Source organism: Manis pentadactyla, chromosome 8, assembly GCF_030020395.1.
Source record: "Manis pentadactyla isolate mManPen7 chromosome 8, mManPen7.hap1, whole genome shotgun sequence".
Taxonomy (NCBI): domain Eukaryota; kingdom Metazoa; phylum Chordata; class Mammalia; order Pholidota; family Manidae; genus Manis; species Manis pentadactyla.
This window is the reverse complement of record NC_080026.1, coordinates 9,258,548-9,280,995: the sequence shown is the minus strand read 5'-3', so window position 1 is coordinate 9,280,995 and position 22,448 is coordinate 9,258,548. Positions and strand designations below refer to the sequence as shown.

At 38.8% G+C, this 22,448-nt stretch overlaps 1 protein-coding gene across 4 annotated transcripts in view; it reads right to left on the bottom strand.

Annotated features, from left to right (window-relative positions):
• The window catches only part of GRB14 (growth factor receptor bound protein 14), a 104,426-nt gene that overhangs the window by 37,335 nt on the left and 44,643 nt on the right, over positions 1–22,448 (bottom strand). For 3 of the 4 annotated variants that reach the window (XM_036884269.2, XM_036884267.2, XM_036884266.2), the window contains exon 3: positions 3,209–3,365. In XM_036884269.2, coding sequence (XP_036740164.2) covers positions 3,209–3,365 — 157 coding nt within the window. Of the gene's footprint in view, positions 1–3,208; positions 3,366–20,767; positions 20,998–22,448 lie in introns of those variants that run through there. The other variant, XM_036884270.2, reaches the window with a different exon arrangement.

The window sequence follows — 22,448 nt, the reverse complement described above, 5'->3', positions numbered from 1 at the left end:
AGGTATTCATTAATACATAGTATAATTAAAGGTTATGTTAAAATGGAGAAATTAACAGAAATTAGCCTGTCATTGTGAAATTATATATAACATTGTTTACTTCTAGGTATCTTTATTTCTCTGTTATTTACAATGAGCTGAATTATTTATTATTAAGAATATTTTAAAAAATAGCTGACACCACCTCTTATCTTTGGAATTCTATTCACTGCAAACTTGTTACTTTGACCCAAGAGAGGTCAAGAACGTCTCCGGAACAATATGCAGAGCCCACTAGCTGGTCACCAAAGTTTGGCAAATGATTCATCTTTGGTTTTTTTATTTCAACAGCTCTCACAGAAGATTTACAGTTGAGGATGTCAGTGATTCATTCAACTGACCAAGGGCATCGCCGCTGCATATAGTAACGAAGGGGAAGAAACCCACTCTAGTTCTTTTCATTTGTTTTAATATGCAAATGGAAAATATGTTAATACCACTATCTGACTGAGTAGATATTGCAAGAGTACTGAGAAGCTACACACAGAAAAATAAAGTTCAAAAACACGCCAGTTTTATGTTTGATGCTAAGGAACACCACAGCACCTCAATCACGGCTATTTTCTTGTGATATTTTTAGATAAATGAAAGGGAAGGAAAAAAAAACAAGAAAAAAATCTGCTCCTCAAGAGCTTTGCTGGATACTCATTAGCTATTATGATCTAGGTTTCAGTTATGCTTACAGAAAGAAAGCAGCATATAAATAAAAAGAAGTGGACTCTGATAAATCTTAAAACACATGCGTATTTGGGTAGCACCAGTGTCTGCCATCTTTCTACCACTCAAAGCTATAATCTGAGTGAAAACAAAAAGAAAGAAAAAAACACAAAAAAGCTTTGGAAGTAAATTTCTTTCTCATAAGCTTCAGTCTAATCCATGGTTGCTGAAGCCAGGAGACAATATTCTCACATCTTTGATTTTATTTTAACCATTTTCAGAAAACACTGTAATGGAGATACTTACTTATATTTACATCTGATGCTAAAAGTTTAAATGTAGTGGGTAGCTCAAATTAATTCTCAGGGTTCCATTTTAAGCCCCTATGTTTAAAAAATCTGTGCACTTTATTTCTTAATGTAACTTACAGTGTTTTCCGTGAAAACTGTTGCTTGATTTACAGAGTAGATTTTTATTACTTCAAGCTATTTGCTATGGATAAATTGTAGTGACTGTACCCAAGGAAATGGTTTTCAAGTCTTTCCAAAAGAAAAATTTAAGAGTATAAAACACTGTAATTGTGTATTATGCGAATTAAGAGCTATATTCCTGTAAACCTAAGTAAACCAAGTATTTTATAATATGGCAGATGTATTTGGAGAGTTAACAGCATACTTCTGGGAAAATAATAATCAGGAATAAAAGTTAAATTAGTCACAGATGTCAATGGAGAAAACATATGTTCAGCTTTTGCTGCCCTAAGAGGGAGACACAACAACTTGCAGGGGCCAGTACAGCTTCCCCTCAGCATTCGGGTTTTCTTGGCAGGTGTACGTTCAGTCGTCAAGATCAGCTGACCTACTATAGCTCATCAACTATCAGCTGCGGAGGGTGGACCAACTCTCAGAATCCCTCTGGAGACTGTCAGACTACACAAACCTGTTTTCCACAGACTCCACTCTGCAGGGAATTTTAAATGAACCACTTTCCAGAATCTTTTAAAACAGACCCTCCTAGGGATATGCCTTTTCCAACAAGATCACCTTTATCCCATTTCATAAGACAAAAGCAAGCCTGTCACCTAAAATGCACCTCACTTTGATATATATTTCTGCAGTGTAAGCCTTCTATGCACCAAAGGGCATATTTTGTATACTGGTAGCTAGCAGTGTAAGAAAGTGAATGACTCTCATGACTAGGTATAAAATTCTCAATTCTTTAAACAAAGTGAAGGAACTAACTGAGCTGTCACTGACAAAATTTTTTTTAAACAATTTTGATGATTACTCAGTTATTTTACATGTAATGCAAAGGAGTCTGAGGTAGGCTAATCACAGCTCCCAAAAGACAGCCACACCTCAATTACTAGAACCTGTGAAAGTTACCTTATATGCCAACATACAAAAGGGCTTTGAAGGTATGTTTGATTTACACATCTTGAAATAAGAAGGCTATCCTGGGTAAACCCTAAATGCTACTATTCCTGTAAGACAGAGGCAGAGGGAGACTTGACACAGACACAAGGGGTGGACACAGTATGGCCACAGAGGTAGAGATTAGTGTCGTGCACCATCAGCCCAGGAATGCCAGCTGTCACCAGAAGCTAGGAGTGGCAAGGAGCAGATTCTCTTCCAGAGCCTCTGGTGGAAGCACATCCCTGCTGATTCCCTGTTTTCAACCCAGTTTTACTAATTTCAGACTTCCAGCCTCCAGATCTGTGAGAGAATAAACATTGTTTGTTTTAGGCCATCAAGTTTGTGGTAATTTGTTATCGCAGCCACAGGAAACTAACAGAGAATTCAAGGAATCAAATGACATTGCCGTAACAAACCCCTTCCTTTTGCATCTACTTATTATGGGAACATACTTTTTAACACCAGTATCTGTAAAACTAAGAAAGGACAAAATGAAATTATTGCCAAATACTGTCGCACTCTAGCAAAAGAATGAAAATTCTTTATAACCTCTTAAAAGATTTGGGGGAAAAAGATCTACAGCTTGAAATACAGAGATGCTTTTCTGATTTAAATTTTTTAAAAGGTTACTCTTTAAGACTTAAAAATGTAAAGGAGTTATTTATTTATCTATGAAAAATGCAGGGTGTCACATAGATAAAGAGAACCACCATTGTGAATACTTCCCATGCCTGCAGTACAATCGATTTAAAAATAGTCCAAATGATGGCATATCTTATAAACTTCTTATGGTGCCACTAAAGATTATTATGAAATTTATCTTTCCATCAATTTGAACTCTATGTTGTAGCTCCCAAATTCCCATAGATCATTATTTAAATAGAGATGGGTGGCAAATGTGTAATATTTCTATCCTTACTTCCATTTTGTGCTACCTTCTTTGTCAACAACCAACATCATAAGTAAAGAGGGTACAGAAAGGACCATTCATAATTCTCTTCTATTTGTCTATATCTGAAGAACAGAATCATTTGCCACACGACTGGAACCATAAGGGGTAGGGAAGCAATGACGTGACTGTGCATCTGTATCCTTACCTAGACCTATGTGAGGCAGGTGCTCAAAGAGGGTCCAGCTGTGGTCATCAATGTAATGATTCTTCAGGATCAACAGCTGGCAAACATCCCGGGCAGTTATGTCACTGGGCACCTCTAAAGCTCTGCTGGTCTCATCTTCACTGTACACTTTAATTACCTGTGCAGGTAGAAATAAGAAAATGAGCTAAAATGTTCTATTAAAAATATAATTCTAGTAAGTCATCAAACTTATTGGTTGAGATGATTGCAAATTCCTTATTCAACTTCTTATACATGTAATTTTCTTATACTGAGTGTTTCCTAATACTTGTTATAACACGTATCAAAGTCCCTTTGTCCAATAGTTTCCACTCTCTTCAATGTCTAGAGGCCTTTCAATGACCATTCAATGTCACTTGCCCACCACTCTAATGTATTAAAAAGCTATGTGTCTCTTAATCAATATTTTAAATTCCCATCCCGTATTTAAATCCTGTCAATAATCCAAGGAATATGGATGATTTATTCCTAGATATACACAAGTAGTAAAAAGCAGTAAACAGACTTTATGAAAAGATTTCTCTATTTCAAGTTTTAGAAATTTAGGCAGAGACTGGCTAGACGGTCACCAAATTCTTTTTCTTTTCTCCTTTGCAATTAGTTTGTCCGTAGGATTGAGTTTTCGTCAACGGAATGTAAGCATACGCAATGTCTAACTTCCATGTTAGCCCATAAAAATCTCCCACACATCGTCCCCGGCTCTCTATGCCACCACCGCACTGAACGGAAATGACTTCCCGGACCTGAAGGGGAGGAAAGCCTTAGAAGGAGCCTTTACCCCTGAATGACCAGACGGAAGGTGCCCGACTAGGAACTCCCATGTGGAGCTTTGACATGAGCAAGAAATAAACTTTTATTGTGTTAATTCCCTATGAATTTGTATTTATCTATTACAGAAGCTAAGGCCACCCTAAATTACACAGAATTAAGAGGGACTCATTTTCTACACTTCCCTAACATTTACCAAGTTGTGCTGTGTCCTAGAATTTCCGCTATTGATTACAGTAAGTTGCATATTAATAAAATTATAAGAAGATAAATACCTATGACAATAGTATAGTAAGATCAACACACACATACACACACATGACACACATGTGGGAAATGATATGACAGTTCAATATTAGAAACACACCTGTTACAAAAATAAAGGCATTCAACATTTTTAGTAATTCAAACAAATACAAATTAAACAATGCATTAATTATGTCCTATCAGTTATTTTTAATTACATTTAGTGACAGTGCAGTGAAATAGTTGTTCTCTTGCAATAATAGGAATGATATAAATTGGTGAAATTATTTGTACACATATCAGAAAATATTAATCAAAAACATTAAAAGATCCATTCCTTTGATTTAGTAATTTCACTTAGGCAAATAATTTCAATACATCTGTCCTAACTGTGGAAAATGACTTTAGGCATAGATATACCCAGAACAGCATTGTATATCAACCTAAATAACCAACAATAAAATAAATGGTAAACTACAGTACTTTCACAGAATGGAATATTATATGGTAGTTAAAAATGTTACTTAAGCAAACTATGTAAGAACTTTGAAAAATTCTCAAGGAAAGTAAGTCATGCCACCAAAGTCTATGTTCCATGATCCAGTATAAACCGGCTCGTTGGACTGGACTGGCTGCCAGGCACCAACCTCTTCTTCAAACAGCACCAGCACCGCCTAGAGCCCCCTCCCTCCCTCCCTCCCTCCCCTCCAATCTTTGTGATTTTGGCAGCTCACTTTCAGCTCGGCCATGGTGTGCCAGAGAGGCTGTGACCCCCTTGCAAGAGCTGAACTGACCATTAATTATTCAGGAGCTGCAAGTCAGACATCCTGAAATGAGGCATGGTGGGAGTGTGTACACCAAAGAAACTGGCAAACACTACAAATAAGGCCATTAAAGAAAGACATTCTTCTAAGAGCCAGTTTGCCAGTGCACTACTGCCCCTCAGTCACAGTGAGAAGATGTTACCCAGATTCAACGTCGGCACCCAGAATCCCCTTGGCAACAGTGATTTTGTTCCAGAGATAGGCACATGCCCCAGTCAGAGCTAGACAGAGTCAGACTGGCCCTCTTTCCTCCTGGAAAGATGTAGGGTGGAGCTGTTGTTTTCATATACACACAAAAAAGACTGGGAAAATGCAGCTTGTTACTAAATCATAAAATGGGTGTAGGAGAGGCCCAAAAGATATCCATGAGATAATGATATTTAAGCCAAGACCTGAAGGAGGGGTGAGCAGTAGCTTGGTGAAGAGAGAGCAAACACATTTCAGGCTAAGGGAACAGCAGCTGTGCAAGGTCCCTGGGGCAAGAAGGAATCTGTCAGATTCCAAGGACTGAGAGGAATCAGGGGCAGCAGGAACAGCAAGCAGGGAACATGGTCCCAAGGGAACTGAAGTGATGGTGGTAAGAGGGATGAAAAGATCCGAAGTTGAGAATTGACTTAAGAATCATCGAGCTTTTGGTAGTAAACAAATGCATGGAAGTGCATATACCTGACAAGGGGGAAAGGGATGAACAAGGTAAAGGAGAATCGAACCTTGAGAAATTCTAATATTTAATGGTGAGTTAGGGGCAAGAAAATGTGAAAGATAAAGTGAAGCAGAAAAAGAACCAAGGCAGTAGGGCCCCATGGACTAAAGCCCAAACTCTTTGGCAAATTCCTACTCCATACTTGGACCCAGTTTCCAGGTCACCTCCTCCAGAAAGTCTTCCTTGATTGCCCATGGCTCTTTCATGCTCGTATTTTGCAATTTCTATTTGAATGTCTTCTTCTCAACTGTACTACTAAGCTCCTTTAGGGAAAATCTCTATTTTTTCACCATTTGACATCCTATCCCAGGGACCTACCCCAAGGCAGAGTATGACAATAAAGAACTTTGGAACAAATGAGCTTTGTACCTCTCTGCAAAGCCTGTCAAAGTGTTTTGTACATTGTTAGTACCAAATACATATTTATAAACTTTAAAATTACTTTCTTTCACAAAGTATATGATTGATTAAAATTATTCTCAATGATCACCAGATATACAAGTTTTCTTATAAATAATCCTAGGTAAGAATTGACTCAATATTAGCAGGCAGTTCTGAGTTTCGCAGTCACTGAGGTGGCTATAAATATGAAAAAGGTCATGAATATACACTACCCAGATCAGTCTGACGCAGTTGTCTGAGCTTTCACTTCAACTTTATTATATTATTATTAATTATTATTGTTATTGTTGTTGTTAGTAGTAGAAGTATTTTGGTTAATACATACAGTTAAGTAAGATCCTAAGATCTGTTTGGAATGCGCACTGTTTCCATGATCCCATCCAGATAGGTTCTTGTTCTCAAGGGCGCGCCTTCAGCATTTGTGCCTACGCTAGGGGGCTGGCGAAAGCTAAGCGATGCCGTCCACCGTATATTCACACCGCTGTGGTTCACACTGACTGCATCAAACACCAGGGGGCGCTCCTGCCAAAAGCAGTGTCACTCCTGAGAGGACAGAAGGATCCCACCCTGGGGCTGCTCCCCCATGGAGGGCAATGATAACCACTATTTCATTTCCCTCCTTCCGTGGCAGGAAACAGGGAATTGGGAATGACCTGGTGGCCGCAGGATAGGGTCCGTGAGCTTCCCAACTGCCCTACGGTTTCTCACAGTAAACTCCCATCACCCGGGATAAAGAAGCATGTCTCTTAGGTTTCCTGCTCTATCCTTTATAACTAAGCAATGAAAAACTGGAGTCATTCGGAGGCCTAAGCCAAATTCAAGAAGAGGGAAAGCCCCGAGCAAGAGGTAAAGCTGCAGGGAATGAAAAAGGCATCTCCCCAATGAGGAAACGCCATTATTGTCCTCAGACTATGTTGCTGCAAATTTGAAAGAAATAAGTTATCCAGAATCAAGACACACACAGTCAGAAGGGCTATAGGCCGACTTAAGCTTCTGGAATGATGCATGTCCTCATTTTTTTAAGTAAATAACATAACACTTGCTGGAAGAAAAACTTAATACTTTTGTTTGAACTCCATTTCAAACACTTATTTTTTTAAACCCTAGTTAATGCTGACATTTGTCCAAAAACCATATTCTTCTATGAGTGATAAAATGATATTTTGGTTGATATTCCACAGCAGTAAATCCCTGTCATCTCTCAGATCTATTCAGCAACTGTGAAAAATTCCTTGTACTACCCATGGGGTGCGTGTGTTTAAAAATTTCATTTTATTTCTATTTACTTCTCCTTAAAATACATGAAAAAGGGAAAGATAATCTAAGCCTTAACTCTCTAACAGAGTTGAATATGCCTCTTGGCAAAAATATTACCACAATAAACCTATTTAAGAAAAAAAGTCAAGGTATCAGAAAAGCTACATGACTAGCGTGAATTAAAATTAAGTTAAAAACTTTTATGACCTTGTAAAAATCAAATAGCAGAGCTGTTCTTCAGAATCTTTAAGGCAAAAGAGTGGTATCCTGTTTCCTCCACACACTGAGAGGTAAAAAAGAGATTCAAAAATCATATAATCATGCCATTTACTAAAAGAGTATTATACATTTCCAGTTCTGTAGTCTGAATTCCCAACTTTCTTTAAAAAAATAAAAAATAGAGTAAGAAGAATATATTTCATATCAATCAATCTACAAGATAATTTGAAATTGTATGCCTACAGGGATATAAATCCTGCCTGGACCCCAAAGAAGAACAAGAACTTTCTTTCATCAGTGAATAGACACTTGACTAGCAGGACAGACATGCAGACATCCCACCAGCATAAACAGTGCACACCGAAGGACAACTGACGGTGGACACACAGGCTGTGTTTAGGACGCCCTTCTGTGTCACTTTAATCCCAACAATCAGAGCAACCTTGGCCTTTGGAATGGTTTATAACTTCAAACACTGTTCTGGGAGCATCTGGCATCTGGCAATGAAAACGTAATACATGGATAGAGTCGCCCCTGCAGGGAACGTGCTGGCACGTGGTGGAGCAGATCCCTGTTTTGGCTGACATCCTTACCAAGACAGCTTATATACCTTCTACTCAGCTCCCCTAGACTGCCCATAAAAAGTAAGTGGAGGCAAGAGATTAAAAAATTAACAACACCCATTTTAAAGTAGTAGGCACACAATGTTTAAATATACAGAGAGCAAGAAATGGTGAACTTTTATGAAAAAAGCTTGAGGCCCCTAAAGCCTAGAGACAAAATATTTAAAATATAAGACAGAGATCATTTCTAAAAAAAATAAACAGAGATCGAATTTGGAAGTCAATTTAATATGTCTCACCTCACCGCCAAAACACACATAGTATACATCTGCTATAATCACCAGAAATTCTGAATCTCAGAACAGAATGTGTGGAAAGCCTTGGAAAGCACGGGTCAGGGGCTAAGCAGGCAGCCTCTCTCCTCCCTGCGGACCCCAGGAATGTGCCAGCACAGTACAGCTAGGACCCTGGAGCAAGACTCCTGGGCAGAAAGGGGCACTGCACCCCTTGTGAGGAATTAGCTCCTCGACAGCTTTTCCCCATTTATCCCTTTTTTCTTCAGATGAGGGAAGAAGAAAGAGGGATAATCATTCAGCAAGCAAAAAAATATAGCATGAGTTAAAAATAAGTACATAAGCAAAAATCCATAGGATAAAGTGAGAGAAAACTTTTTAAAAGGAAGGAAGAAAGAGTGAAAGAGAAGGGAAAGATTGTTCCAGCATGGTTATCTTCTGTGTCAAAGTTACTGTTTAGGAAAATTTAAATTTAACTTTTAACTACATTTTAATACCACATTTAGTATTTAATCAAATATTAATTCTTAATTTTTATTTAAAATAACTTAAACACCATATTCAAACACTAAAGTCTTCCTCTGATGAAAAGTTATGACTTATAATCAGAAAAATTAATTTATTATGTCCATTCAATATATATGTTGTTTATATAGAATTAATATAAAATAAGGAACAAGGTCCATAGAAAGGCAATCTCAACTAGGTCCCAAAGTAAAGCTTAGTTCTACAGCTTTTTAAAAGCTTATCATCCAAGTACAGTTGGATTATAAACTCATCTTCTAATGTTTCATATTTTTTCTCTAATATTTTTAACAGATAGGCAATGTACCTAAACCATGTGAAATATTTTTATATCAAGGTCATAGTAGCCCTGGATTTTCACATTCTTTTAAATAAGGAATGCAGTGTCCTAAGATAAGAGGAGGCATTCTTAGATATTTTGAATTAAGCAACTCAATGTGTTCCCTTGAAGGGAATGGAAAATATCATTATTTATTCCAAATCTCTAACAAAATGATATAGTTTAAAAACAAAGACTATTCCAAAAGACACTAACAGCTCAAGAAAAGCCTCTTCCTTATTGCCATCCTGTATTATTTTTTGCTAGCTGTCAAATATCGATCAAGAGCAAATATTACACAGTTTAGAGAAATCAGGTACTAGGGAGTCTTATATTCTCTCCACTGAAAAGGAGATTTACCTGGGCATGCACAGTGCATGTTCAAGTAGTTAAAAGATATTAACTCAAAACAGATTATTGTCACCAATATCAGAACCATAGGAAGTGACTGACATGATCAGGTCCATTCCATAGCCCGGTGGCCCATTTCAACTTTATTCCCCAAAATCCCTTCCTTATTCTCTAAATCTGACCTTACTTTTTCTCAGCTTCTTGAAACAGCCATGCACCTTCCTGACACAAGGCCTTCACATATACTGACTAAAACACAGTCTCGCACCTTCTATAAACTTCTATTACGTCTGTGCAGCGGCTTCCAATGACCCTCCCAGTTTGGACTCAGGCCCTTTGCTGCTCAGGTGCATGTGTGCATGTAACTACTGCCTCTCAGCCCCCACGACTCAGAACCAGGGATGATGTCAGTGTGTGCTTTCCGACGTATCCCCCAGCCGTCAGCACCGTGCCTGGCACATGGTAGATAATCAGACATACTCTGTTGGTGATGAATGACAGCACCAAGGACAGGCCTGCAGGAGACAATATCCAGGATCCCAGAAACAGTAGCACCGAAACCTCACAGGATTTGAAAGCCTCCAGGGGAGAAAAAATACACATGGAACCAAAGAGAAACCATAGTTAAGTTTTCACAAACTCTGTGAACTGAATAATGTGAATCTGTGAACTGGATAACGTGACTTTTCTGGACCCTTTCAAGTCTGGGACTCTGTGAGAATTTTTAAAAATAAAGTAAAAGGACATCTGGGTGGGACAAATATGAGCAAAGATACTGAGGCCTGACGAAGCAAAAAATATGCATGGAACAGAAAGACACAGGGACCAAGCCTTGAGGAAGAGGGGAGGAGGCGCAGGCAGAAGGCTGGGGAAGGAGCGCCTTCGCCCCGACGCTGGACATGGGGCTCCACCTGGACAGACCCGTGGGGGGCCCGCCACGGCAAGCTATCATCTCAGACACACAAATGACGATATACACACAAATTTTCAGTATCTGGAAATAAGGATTAAGTTTAAAAACAATGGTTTTACAAGAACATGAGTACAAAATGGTAAGAGAAGAATGATGAATCACCACGTGATGACCTAATCATTTAGGGACAGGTCCAGCTACAAGTAACAGACAATCTACCCTACAAGGGCTTATTAAACAAACTGAGGTTTATTTTTTTTTCCCCCTCACATTCAAAATTCAGGGCTCGGTGAGGCAGTTCCCCCAAGTCACTGCTGACCCGCACTCCTGCTGTTCATTCACCGTCCTCAAGGTCACAAGACGGATTATCCCCACACCTCACCTGTCAAAACTCTGAAGTTGTAAATACTGTACGTTATTACATTTCAGCAAGAAACTTGTAGGGAATGTCTGGCTAAAGAGAAGACTGATTCAAAGTTCAAGGACTGGTGCTATTAGGGACCTACATATACCTCCCAGGAGTTCTGTATATGAATCAGAAATGCAAGGATGGTGTTATTTAGGAGGCGTTCATTTGTTTCCCACCTACATCAGGCCAAAGAGGCCCCGTGCGGTCTCAGTCCTGGAGATGCCCCGACTTGGCACGCCAGGGGATTCAGCACGGCCACACCTGATGGCTGGGATCAGTGGCAGAGACGAGTCACCCCATGCCTAGGCTTCCAACCAAGGGAAGAGAGCCAGTCTGCAGGCAAACGGGGGCCGGAGAGCCTCCTGGAAGCCCCCGCACTCTGCTTTGTCCCCCTACTCTGTTCTTCGCCCTTTCCATGCTCCTTCTGAGGCCGAGAGCCCCAGGCTCTCCTTGCTTGGGCCTCCCTTCTCCCTCTAGGGCAGCAAGACAGACGCTCCCTCCCACACGGGTTCAAGTTTACAAAGGCAGAAACCCGAAGGCCTTGCGGGGTGCTGTTAATGTGGTAGAAAAAAGAAAGGCAGAAGAAAGAAACAGCTCCAATTTCATTATAAAAGAAGGCAAGCATGAAAAGCTAAGTCTAAAAATATCCCAAACCACGCGCACAAACCCGTACACACGTATACACATGTATATATACATGTTGTTTGACGAATAATGAAGAGGGCCCAACCACCATCCCCACGCTAATGTTTCCAGGGACTTCATCAAAGGGGTGTTCTCTGTAGCCTTAGTGTTTTTAACACTCGTGTAATTCCTGTGAAGATGCCAGTGCTAATTCATCTCTGAAGTAAAAAAAAAAAGCCCTTCACAAGTGCTAATCCTTATTCATATTTAAAGCAGAAAACCACTGGTCATGCTGAGGTTGGACACAATTTTATTCCAGTATCTCATTTCAGTCTTTAAGCAATCATTTATTCCCAGAATAACCTTAAGGCAAGTCTAAGCAAAAAAATAAAAACTGTTTCACACAGTGAGAGGTAAGGAGAAGTTGGGGAGGGACAGAGGAAGAAGTGTTTTGAAAAGAAAGAAAAGAATAGTTAGCAGAGCCAGGACAAATCAGACATTTAATTGCGATACTTGAGCTCCCTGGCATTGATCGCTGCACTTTTAGGAACTACCTTGTTGCACTGAATTTGAACAGCACAGTTTTCTTACATTTAACTTCTCTGAAACTTAGAGGTAACTTATCATCATAGGTATGTTGTAGTTTAATTGGAAACATATAAAGTAGTGAGGCCTCTTATAATGAAAGGTGCCCTAGAGTGAATGGAATATGCTATGTTCAGTCTTTCTGGGACATTTGGGGGGGTATTATTTTATAAACTTATAATAGCATACAAAATAATCACTTACGAGACCTAGCTTTCCCATGCTGTGATAGCTAGGCACAACTGATTTATATCTATTTTTATAATTTCACCTTTCATTTTTCTAAATATCTGTTTTATATCAGTGCAAAACATGTATACAGCATGTTCCTATAAAAGAAATGGAATCAATACTGTTCGAATCTAAAATACTAAAGGTCAGAGGGCTGTTGGAGAACATTTACTAAAGTCCTCTCATTCTATATAAACAAAGAAGCTGAGGCCGAGGAGGGTCTGACTTGCCCAGGGATCCCCGCCGTCCCCGGCAGTGCCGGCCAGGGAACTGTGTCGCTGGGCTCCTGATCCTGTTCTTTTGCTGATCCAACTTTCCTGCCACTTTAAGCTGCTGCTTCTACACGACATCTTAGATGAAAGTGTTAGGTAACTAAAAACCGGGACATAAAAAGTGCATACGTGTCCCGCAGCACCTAGCTTTTTGAATGTCAAAATAGGTTGTTCTTCATATTTCACTTTTCTCAGCGAAATCTTCCCAGAAAAACTGCATATATGGAAAGAGCCAGCAGAGGGAGTCTCTACTGCTCAGAGGGTGCAAATGGAGAAGAAACAAAATAACAATGTTTTGAAAATTACAGCTCAGCTTTTAACTTTGCTCACCCAAAGGAGGTCCTACTTAACATAATTACAAGCTTTTAACAAGTTTAAATTTATTTTCAAATATTAACTAGTTGAATTTTTTAGATAAATCACGTCTACATCTTTAACTTCAATAAGAAGGGTATTTTGCGTGTGTGCATGTGTATGTGTGTGTGTTTATTCACCTCAGCAAGGATTTTTCCAGAAACTCAAACTGGAGGTTCTCCCTGGAATTTAGAATGGTGATGTCAAAATTTTTCTTAAAATCTTGACAGAATTATCCAAACAAACCTCACTTCTGACACTACAAAATAATATACCTGATATTTTCATAAACACAACTGAATGTACATGGTCCAAATATGTATGGCTGAAAAGGAGGCTATTATCTCTTTCTGACAATGCTGTTTTGGCCAAAATGATTTTTTCATTCCTTTTTTTGGAACTGTCTTAAGAGCAAGCATTTTTAATATTCTACAGGGGTAGAAAATCTTTATCCTTTCAGAAGGTTTAATATCTGAAATTACCATAAGTTTTGCTTCTTTTTTTCTGCCAGAGATTCTTATTTTCTAATTTGGCTCAGGGTGCTGGGGCATGGCCAGGAGAACCAGCCTTAAGACTGTCCTCAAGCAAGAGTCTGAGACTGTTAATCAGCCTGGCTATTTTTAATCTGCCTTCGTTTGCCAAACATGGACCAGGCATTGTGGTTTACAAAGTTAGTAAGAGGCTTGGTCAGGTTCTCATGGAGCTTCAGTCCAGTACTCATGGCGATGGTGGACGCCTGCGTTCACTCTGGGATCAGATCCTAAACCACCAGCTGATCAGTTATGTGTCTCAGATTCCTGACACTGTAAAATGGGCAAAATGCTGTCAAACTGATAGGACTCAATTAATATTAGTGCTTACTATTATAAAGTTTTGAAAGCAAATAGAGCATTTATGAGTAAGCCCCAAGAGACACCTGCATCCCCACTGAACTCTTTGTATGAAACTCTAACATATAGTTTAGTCACTGTTTTTGAGGCACGATTGAGTGCACTGCAAAAAAAAAAATAACGAGGCAAGAGAAAGACTGGCAGGGAGGTGAGATCCGCCCAAGGTGTGGACTGCAGGCGGGAGGAGAGAGCATCGCACCTGGGGTGGAGGGTGGCTCGGCAGCATGCATGTGCCTGTGCGGTTCCCTGAGGCGGCTGCCTGGGCTGGCGGAGCAGACCTGGAGCTCAGTCCCAGCCCCACCACTGACTAGCGGGGTGTTTTCTCTAGCCTCACTTTCTTCATCCAAAACTGGGTTTGTCCAACCTGTAGTGTTCTTACAAGGACTGAAGAGAATGTGAACTCAGTGCTGAACACATTACAGCTACTTTAGTTTTTCCTGGCGTGTGGGGAGGGCAGTAAGTGTACCAAACTGCCCAGAGCAGCAAGCTGCTGCTGGATAAAGGTATGGAACAGGCAGGCAGACCTGCACAGGGGGCCCTGAGCGCACGGCTTCCACCACAAGGAATGCAACCTGGGAAAACAAAGTAAATGCAACAGAGAGATGGATGTGGAGAAGGAAATGCCAGTAATAGGTCAGCATCCAGAGAACCCAATTCTGTTTTTCCAAAACTTGTGTTTATTCAACTAATAGTAATTACATACCAATTCTGCACCTTCCCTGTGCTGGACACTTGAACCCACTGATGATCAAAAGTGACACAGCTCCTGCCGTCACATAGCTAATGTTCCAGTAACGTCACCTTTCTCTACTAAAACAGTGTCTCGACATGAGGCACAATGCTACCTTGCACATATACGACCTAGAAATCCATGCCTGATACTCCCTGGGAGACTCAAAGGGGAAATAATCTAACCTAACCTATTGTATTACATTTAAATCTGTGTTCCCAGATTAAAATATAAATATATTTATCAGCATATAATAGCTGGATTAATTTTTTTCTAATTCAGAGTCCACCTAAAATTATAGAAAGGAAGCAGATGAACAGGCAGTTGAAAGGCATATTGTCTTTTTCTCCTTGGCTACATTAGATCAAGGACAACTACTTTTGTCTGACTCATTTGCTACAAGGAAATTTTTGGATAATTACCTTAATTGGAGAGAGACAAAAAATTTAAATTCACAGGAAGAGGGAGATTTTTAACTACTTTTGAAATTAGTAAAACATGCCATTTCACAGATGAGGGGGAAAAAGGAATTCACATTTGTTGAGCTTCTATTATGCGTCAATATTTAATTCTCATAACTGTTCTGTGAGGAAGCATATTATCCCCAAGACAGAGAAACCGATTCTCAGGAAGGTTTAAAAGAAGGCACCCACAGTCACACCACTGGCTGGTGACAGAGCTGAGCTAAAACTCCAGGCTTTCTGCCTCTACAGCACACACGCATCTCTGGTACCTCACACTCCCCAAACACTCACTTCCCTAGGAAGGAGACGTTTTGTGAAAATACAAAATCCATTGATCTGTGTGGCACCCTTCCTGGATGAATATGCCACTAAGCTACCCTGCGTAAAAGTTAAAAAGGCAAGAGAAATATCAAGGTGTAGCAAGAATGCAAACTCCAAGCAAAGAGCAGTAACAGATGCCACCCCTACCACCTCCCAGCCAAGGCTAGCATCTCAGCTCGGGTCACCACCTGCGGACGCCCATCACCCTCCCTACTCAGGAAATCGGTTCCCTTCCCCCTTTCCGCTCTTTCTACTATCCCCATCAACTAAAAGAACACAGGTGTTCAAAAAGCATAATCATATTTTGTACCTGGCATGACAATAATAAAAATCCGAGGGACAAGTATTTCCTGCATGCCTAATATGTTGGGGTGGAGATGGCTAGTGGCTCACCAAGAACCTCCCTTCCCTTCTCCCTAAGGAATCCTGATTCTGATAAAAAAGGGTGGAGCTCAGGGCCTCCGTTTCCCAGCTTCCCTCGTAGCCACGGTTGATCACATGACACGATCCCGCCCAGTGCAATGTAAACAGAAGCTCCTGGTTATTCTAAGGTGACATGTTAAGGTCTGACAGAGCTAGGCAGCATGTCCCGGGTCCTTCCCACTTTGTATGCCAGGAATGTGAATGAGAAGACTGGAGATTTGCATTTATCTTTCCATAAAAGGAAAAGAGACCCACACTAAGGAATATACAATAGCAAACAAGAAGGAGCTTGATTGCCTGAGGACATCGTGGGGCTGCTACATTAGCTTTGGACAGATTCTTCTTGTAAAGTGAAAGAAAAATAAATCTCTTCCGTGTTTAATACACTCTTTGAGTTTTCTTGTTGTGTGAAACTAAATTCAGCCTATAAATGACAAAGCACTTTATTTAAACAGTCTTTCCCTTAAAATTTTAAAATCTAGTTCTAAGTAAAAATGAAAAACAAATTTTGAAAACCACATAGGATGAGACACATAAAAAATACATAAGATACACAAAGACTAAAGGGCAAATTTGAAAAGCCAGAAGGCATAATACACACACCTATGGGTAGCTAATAAGACCTTAAATATCATAAAAGGTAATAATAAAATTGTTTTTGCAAACCTATGGCAGTAGTACTAAACTGGAACGTGAGTTAACAAAGGCGTGTCCACTAATACAGAATCCAGACACCATCAAGATAACTGTGATGAGAAAGCATCTCTAGGCTTCAGGATGGTACCAAGCTTGAGCTGGGACACAGACAACAGACAGTCCTTGGGAAAGCACATGGGATCCTGGGGTTGTCTACAGGTCGTGGCCCACAAGGCTGGGGCAGAGGTGAAGGGGCACAAATGTCAGAGGCTATTTGGAGGACAATGAGAAAAGCAATGCCCTGGAGTGGAGGCTTCATAAGAAGCTGGGCAAAACATGGTGCTTCCAGGCCCTGAAGCACAGAGAATGCTACATACATCTGGACTGAGTTTGTATATATTTAAAAGTTTCTGGGCAAAATAGTGATATGATGGTCTGTATTCTTTCATTTCTTATAAAACTGTTTTTAGGAAAGCATAGAAATTATTCCCAGTGCATGAGGAAGCAAATGAATATAACATAAAGTATTCTCTTGTATATAGATGGGGACTTGTGTCTTTGGAGAAAAGGCAATGCTCCATATTATACGCACGAATTTCGGATTTTCAAAAATATTTGACTCTTAGGAAGAATAGGTTCTAAAAAGTATCCCTTTTGTCTCTGAGATTTCAGAAGCTGCTTCAGGACCGTGTGTGCTCATGAACACTTCTTGTAATTGCAATATGGATAAAGAAGGCAGAACGCTTGTAAACATAATTTGCAAAACAATATTAATCAGAGAGATATGAAATATTCCTGCCCACAGAATCAGAACATGGACATCTGGTCTTCTGACCTTGCAGCATTTGTAGAAACACAATATGAATTTTATATTGCACTTAACATAAACCTTACAGTGCTTTAAGTCTTTTGTTAACTCCCTGGGACCTTAAAACAGCTTCCTGAAGTAATGTACCAGTGTAGAGCCCTGGGTATAAATTGTCTTTCCATCTCATTCTCTCTGCCTCTCAATCTCAATCTCTCCCTCAATCTCTCTCCCTCTCTCTCTCTCTCTCTCTCTCTCACACACACCAATACACACATACCCATACACACATACTCACATTCATTTTGTTTCTCATAAGTGCTTTCTGAAGAAAATGTTTCTCACTAGAGCACATGGGAGTTGGTGAAAGCACAGAGAAAGATGAAAGGATTTGCCTAAACTAATTCTAGACTAAATGCTGAATGGCAATCACACACACTGTAAGGCAAGTTCATTAACATTAATTTCAGGAGGTAACACATATCTAGGAGAAACACACTGGGAATCACAAGACCTAGATTCTATTTCTAGCTTTGCCATTGACCTTCTGGGTGGCCTTGCATAAGTCACTCAACACCCAAGAGACTCAGTCTTCTCATCTGGGGGGGAAAAAAAAGGCATAACCTAACAGTTAGCTGAGAAAAATGCTATGAGGTAAAGGACTCACTGGGAAAATCTGATGAAGGTGTGATGATTTCTGAGAGACACGATAAAACTTTCTCCACTATCATCTAGAACCAAGGAAATCAGACCCTAATAGAATTAGAAGTCCAAAATTTCTTTCCAATCTACTGGATGGAGAGTCTACCAAAATACTGTTCCTCGAAGACTGAAGTTACAAAATTCTACAATTCTGCAAAAAAACACTCCTGCCCTCTTAAGGGCCATGTTTCAAGTTCAGGATCCTAACCACTCTCAGGAGACTCTTACGGCCTTTTATATAAGATGCACTACCTGATAAGAAAATTATTCCCTAGCACCAGAGATGCCCTTAGCCTTTCAAATGACTAGGATTCCAACTGGCAAATTATTTTGCAAGAGCTACTCATTTAGGATGAGCAAACTTCATGGCAAACCTGCAGAAAAAGCACCTGACTTCTTGGGAAAATGAGAAGCTGCCCTGAAATACTCTGCGCAATGCTTACACTTTGTAAAGTCATCTTAAATTATGGTGTATATAGAAAATGACAAGTTAATTACAAGTGTGGAATAATTTCCTATCTTGGAAAAAGTCATGGTGCGACCAGAGCAGATGGATGTTTTCTGAGTCAGAAAAATACTCAATTTCTAAAATAAGAGATATTAAGATTTTTAGAAGAATCTTACAGACAATGGAGTCCCTTGGGGATTAAAATGTCAGAAGAAAGAAACAATGTAAACTTTCAGCAAATGATGATGTGGTAAATTATATGAATGCTTAACTGTGTATAGTCACTGGAAAGGAATGACACAGACTTTGGGACTTAGTGAATTTTAACTTAGTAATTTTTGTTCTAGATACCTGACAAGAAAGTTATTATAAAAGACCAAGAGAAACTGCAATGCTCTGTCCATCGGCTGGTCAGGCCTAACATCAGTTATAATCACAGCTTTCCCAAAGAATCTTGTTTTGCTACTTACCTGTCAGTGCTGGAAGTTATTTTCTAGCCAAGTTTTACTCATACCAATTTCCCCTAAACTAACTGCTCAAAGCCCTGAAAACAACAGCATCTTTTCTAATGCTTTAAACTCTCTGAAAATGAAAAGTGATTTAAATATTGTATTACAACTATGAAAATACAAAATACAGTCCTTGATTCACAGAATTATAGACCCAAATAAGACTGAAGAGAGCATTTAATGACAATCTCTCAACTATTGTATTACAGGTAAGGAAGTAATGACTCTGAGAGTCTAAGTGACTTAACAAAAGTCACACAGTTAGAAAACATTTTTAGAAGAATCTTACAGACAATGGAGTCCCTTGGGGATTAAAATGTCAGAAGAAAGCCAGGTGAGAGGCTTTCCACCACACTGCCACGTCCACACAAGACCACAGGATGCAAGCTGCTTGGTCAATCTACACGGCAACATTTACTGCACAAAGAACTCAAACATAAGAACGTAGATTTGGTATATGTTAATACTCCTTTTCACACTCTCAATGAGTCAGGGAATCTACACTGTCATTATTAATGCTAAATCTAAATCAAAATAAAGACTCAAGCTTAAAGCAAAATATCTTTAATTAAATTTGCTTAAGATGAGGAAAGGTATCGAGAAAGATAATGAACAAATGTTGGCAAAATGACCATATATTATCCCAATACCAAGGAAAATGTCCCTAGGGAATAAACGGTTGACTAGATAAGAAATAAACTGAAAACCTAATAATTAAAAACAACAAACAAGAGACACTTCTTTTTTTAAAAAGACCCTAATTGTTAGATTTGTCATTTTCAAACAAATTAAACCATGACCTTTGACTTAAGGAATACACTAATAGTTAACTAACAGTTAACTATTAAAAGTCAGGTATGGAAATAAACACAGTCTCTAATATCACCAAAACCATTCAGAAAGTAGACTGCCACAAATGTATTTCGGTGCTTTCTTTTTCTACACAACAAATGTGATTCTTTAAGGATTTTAATGCATTGTTCTTACTTGGTATATTTATAAGAAAAGTTTAGTATACTCGATTTTACTTAAATGTACATTACATGCTATATTTATTACCTTATAAAATATGATGCTGCAAGTAAGACATGGAAATAAACTTTACAAAAAACTGATAGATAAAAATAGAGATTTTAATACTCAGAACTGACTGCATTAATAATTAACAGAAAGCCCTTTCACAAGGGATTTTAATGGAAAGTTTTTCTTAAGCAAATAGGCAGAAACTCAATAGAAATGGGTAGAAACCAGAGGATATAAACTGGTGCCATATGTTTTAAACAGTAAAACAGTTATATAGCCCATTCAACAATGAGGATGGATGCATTATGAATTATAATGAAACAAAGAAACTGCTTTTTAACAAACAAATATAAAACATAACCGCTAGCAGATTTCCTATTGCACTCAAGGCAGAAAGACCTGAAGTTACAGAAGGGAAAAAAAAAAAGAGAAGAACTTTAATATAGTTTCCAAGTCACAAAGCCCCGAAGTCAAGAGCAAACTGCTTTTACTATGGAGCTTTTTTACTATGGTGAAGTTACAGAAGAGCATTTTTTTCCCCTACACTAATTTCAGTAATATATATCCTTTAATTATCTACAGCCTCAATGAATTATAGTCTCTCTCACGATGTATAACTGAAGTTTCCAACATACTAAGAGATGCATACTAACAGGGAGAACAAAAAAATCAGCAAAAAAAGAAAAGAAAAGGGCAAAAAAAGTCACATACCCTTTTCTGTAGAACTATTGGTGTGATTGCAGGCAGAGTGACTCTCCTCACGCTCAGACTCATGTCTGCCCTCCTGAGAACGATCCCCTCGCGTAGACCAGGGACAAAATGAAAGAAATCTTTTACAGTTACTCCTTGAGAATCTCAGGGCTCAGGGCAAAGAAACGGGGAAAGTAATAAATGTTGCTCTGCTTCTGTGATTTCAGTCTCCTCAAAGCCAATTAAGGATGGCTGTGCGACAGGACAAGGCAGCGACCAATCAAAGCCTGGAAAACTCCGCCTTTGTCCTTGGAAACACATTCTGATACTTTTGTTTATGATATTTAAAGAACCAGATTAACAGGCATCTAGTTCACTGACTTTTTTTTCCAAAACAGTGCAATTTAATGCCATCTTTGTTGACTAAGCAGTTATGTCTTTACTTTGCTAAAACATTTCAACATATGGCAGATAAGAAACTGTTTACATTGGTCTATTTGAAGTATATAAATATGCAGATGAACAAAATTTACTTATGCTGCTCACAAAGTTGATAAATGGGTCAACTGAAACATACTACGTGAGGCGCAAAAAAGAATCTTGAAGTTAGTATTGGTCCAAATGTGTGAATTTACATGTTATAATAAAAGGTTTTTAATATACATTTATGCATTTCATCTCTGAAGAAGATAAAATTTCTGTATTATGGGCCTTTTGGTTATCCTTAAGGTTACCTGCTTAAATATTCCTATTAACATTACCTTATCAACTTAAATAATACTGTTCAGTATTAAGGGGGCATTAAACTGCAGTATATGAATCTCAGTGCTTGTTTTTACAAAGTACAGATCTGTGTAATTTAGTATATTTCAATTAATTAAAAGCATTTAAACAATCACTGCTCAAAGAGGTCTCAAAATTTTAACAACCATTCTGCCTTTTTTTGTGCTGTAAGTAAAAATTCCAATACTTTGGAGGTTGGAGGAGGGTCACAACCAAAACCATTCCTGGGTAATGAGAAAATTTCCAGTAAAGTCTAAATAAAGAATAAAAGACTGTGATGTATATTTGATAATAAAAAATAAATAAAATTAAAATTTTTTTTTAATTTAAAAAGAGTAAAAGAAGCACTCCAAATGACAAAAACATTGCAATATTAAAACTAATTTGAGTTTTTATACTTACAGAATCCCTCCTGGACTGATATTTAAGCAAGCACCTACTCAGTGCTCTTCAACCACGACACATGTCATGACCCACTCAGTGCAGGCAGCCTGCAGGGAACTCCTCACAATTTCTAGATTACAACATGGGAGTTGTAGGAACAGGGCAAAATGGAAGATTCTCAGCATCTCTGACACAAACTTTCCATTTCATTATCTAGACTGCTACTAGGCAGGGTTCACTTTACTGTTTAACACTGGGGTGTGTTTTATATGCATAGTGATCTCATATTCCTCAAAAGAAAAAAAAGAGTACAAATTCTAGAGTTCCCTACTTTGAATCTCAACACCTATGTAGATCCCCCACAAAGGTAGCTAGAGGGGAAAAAATTTCACTTAGTATAGAAAGTCACAGACAGATCTAGTTTGGGGGCTTTCACTGGCTCCTTACCCAATTAGCTGTTATCATGGCCTTTTAAAATAAAACTATGGACAAAATTCTACTGACACTGAGAGAGGAGTTACCATTTCTGAAGTAA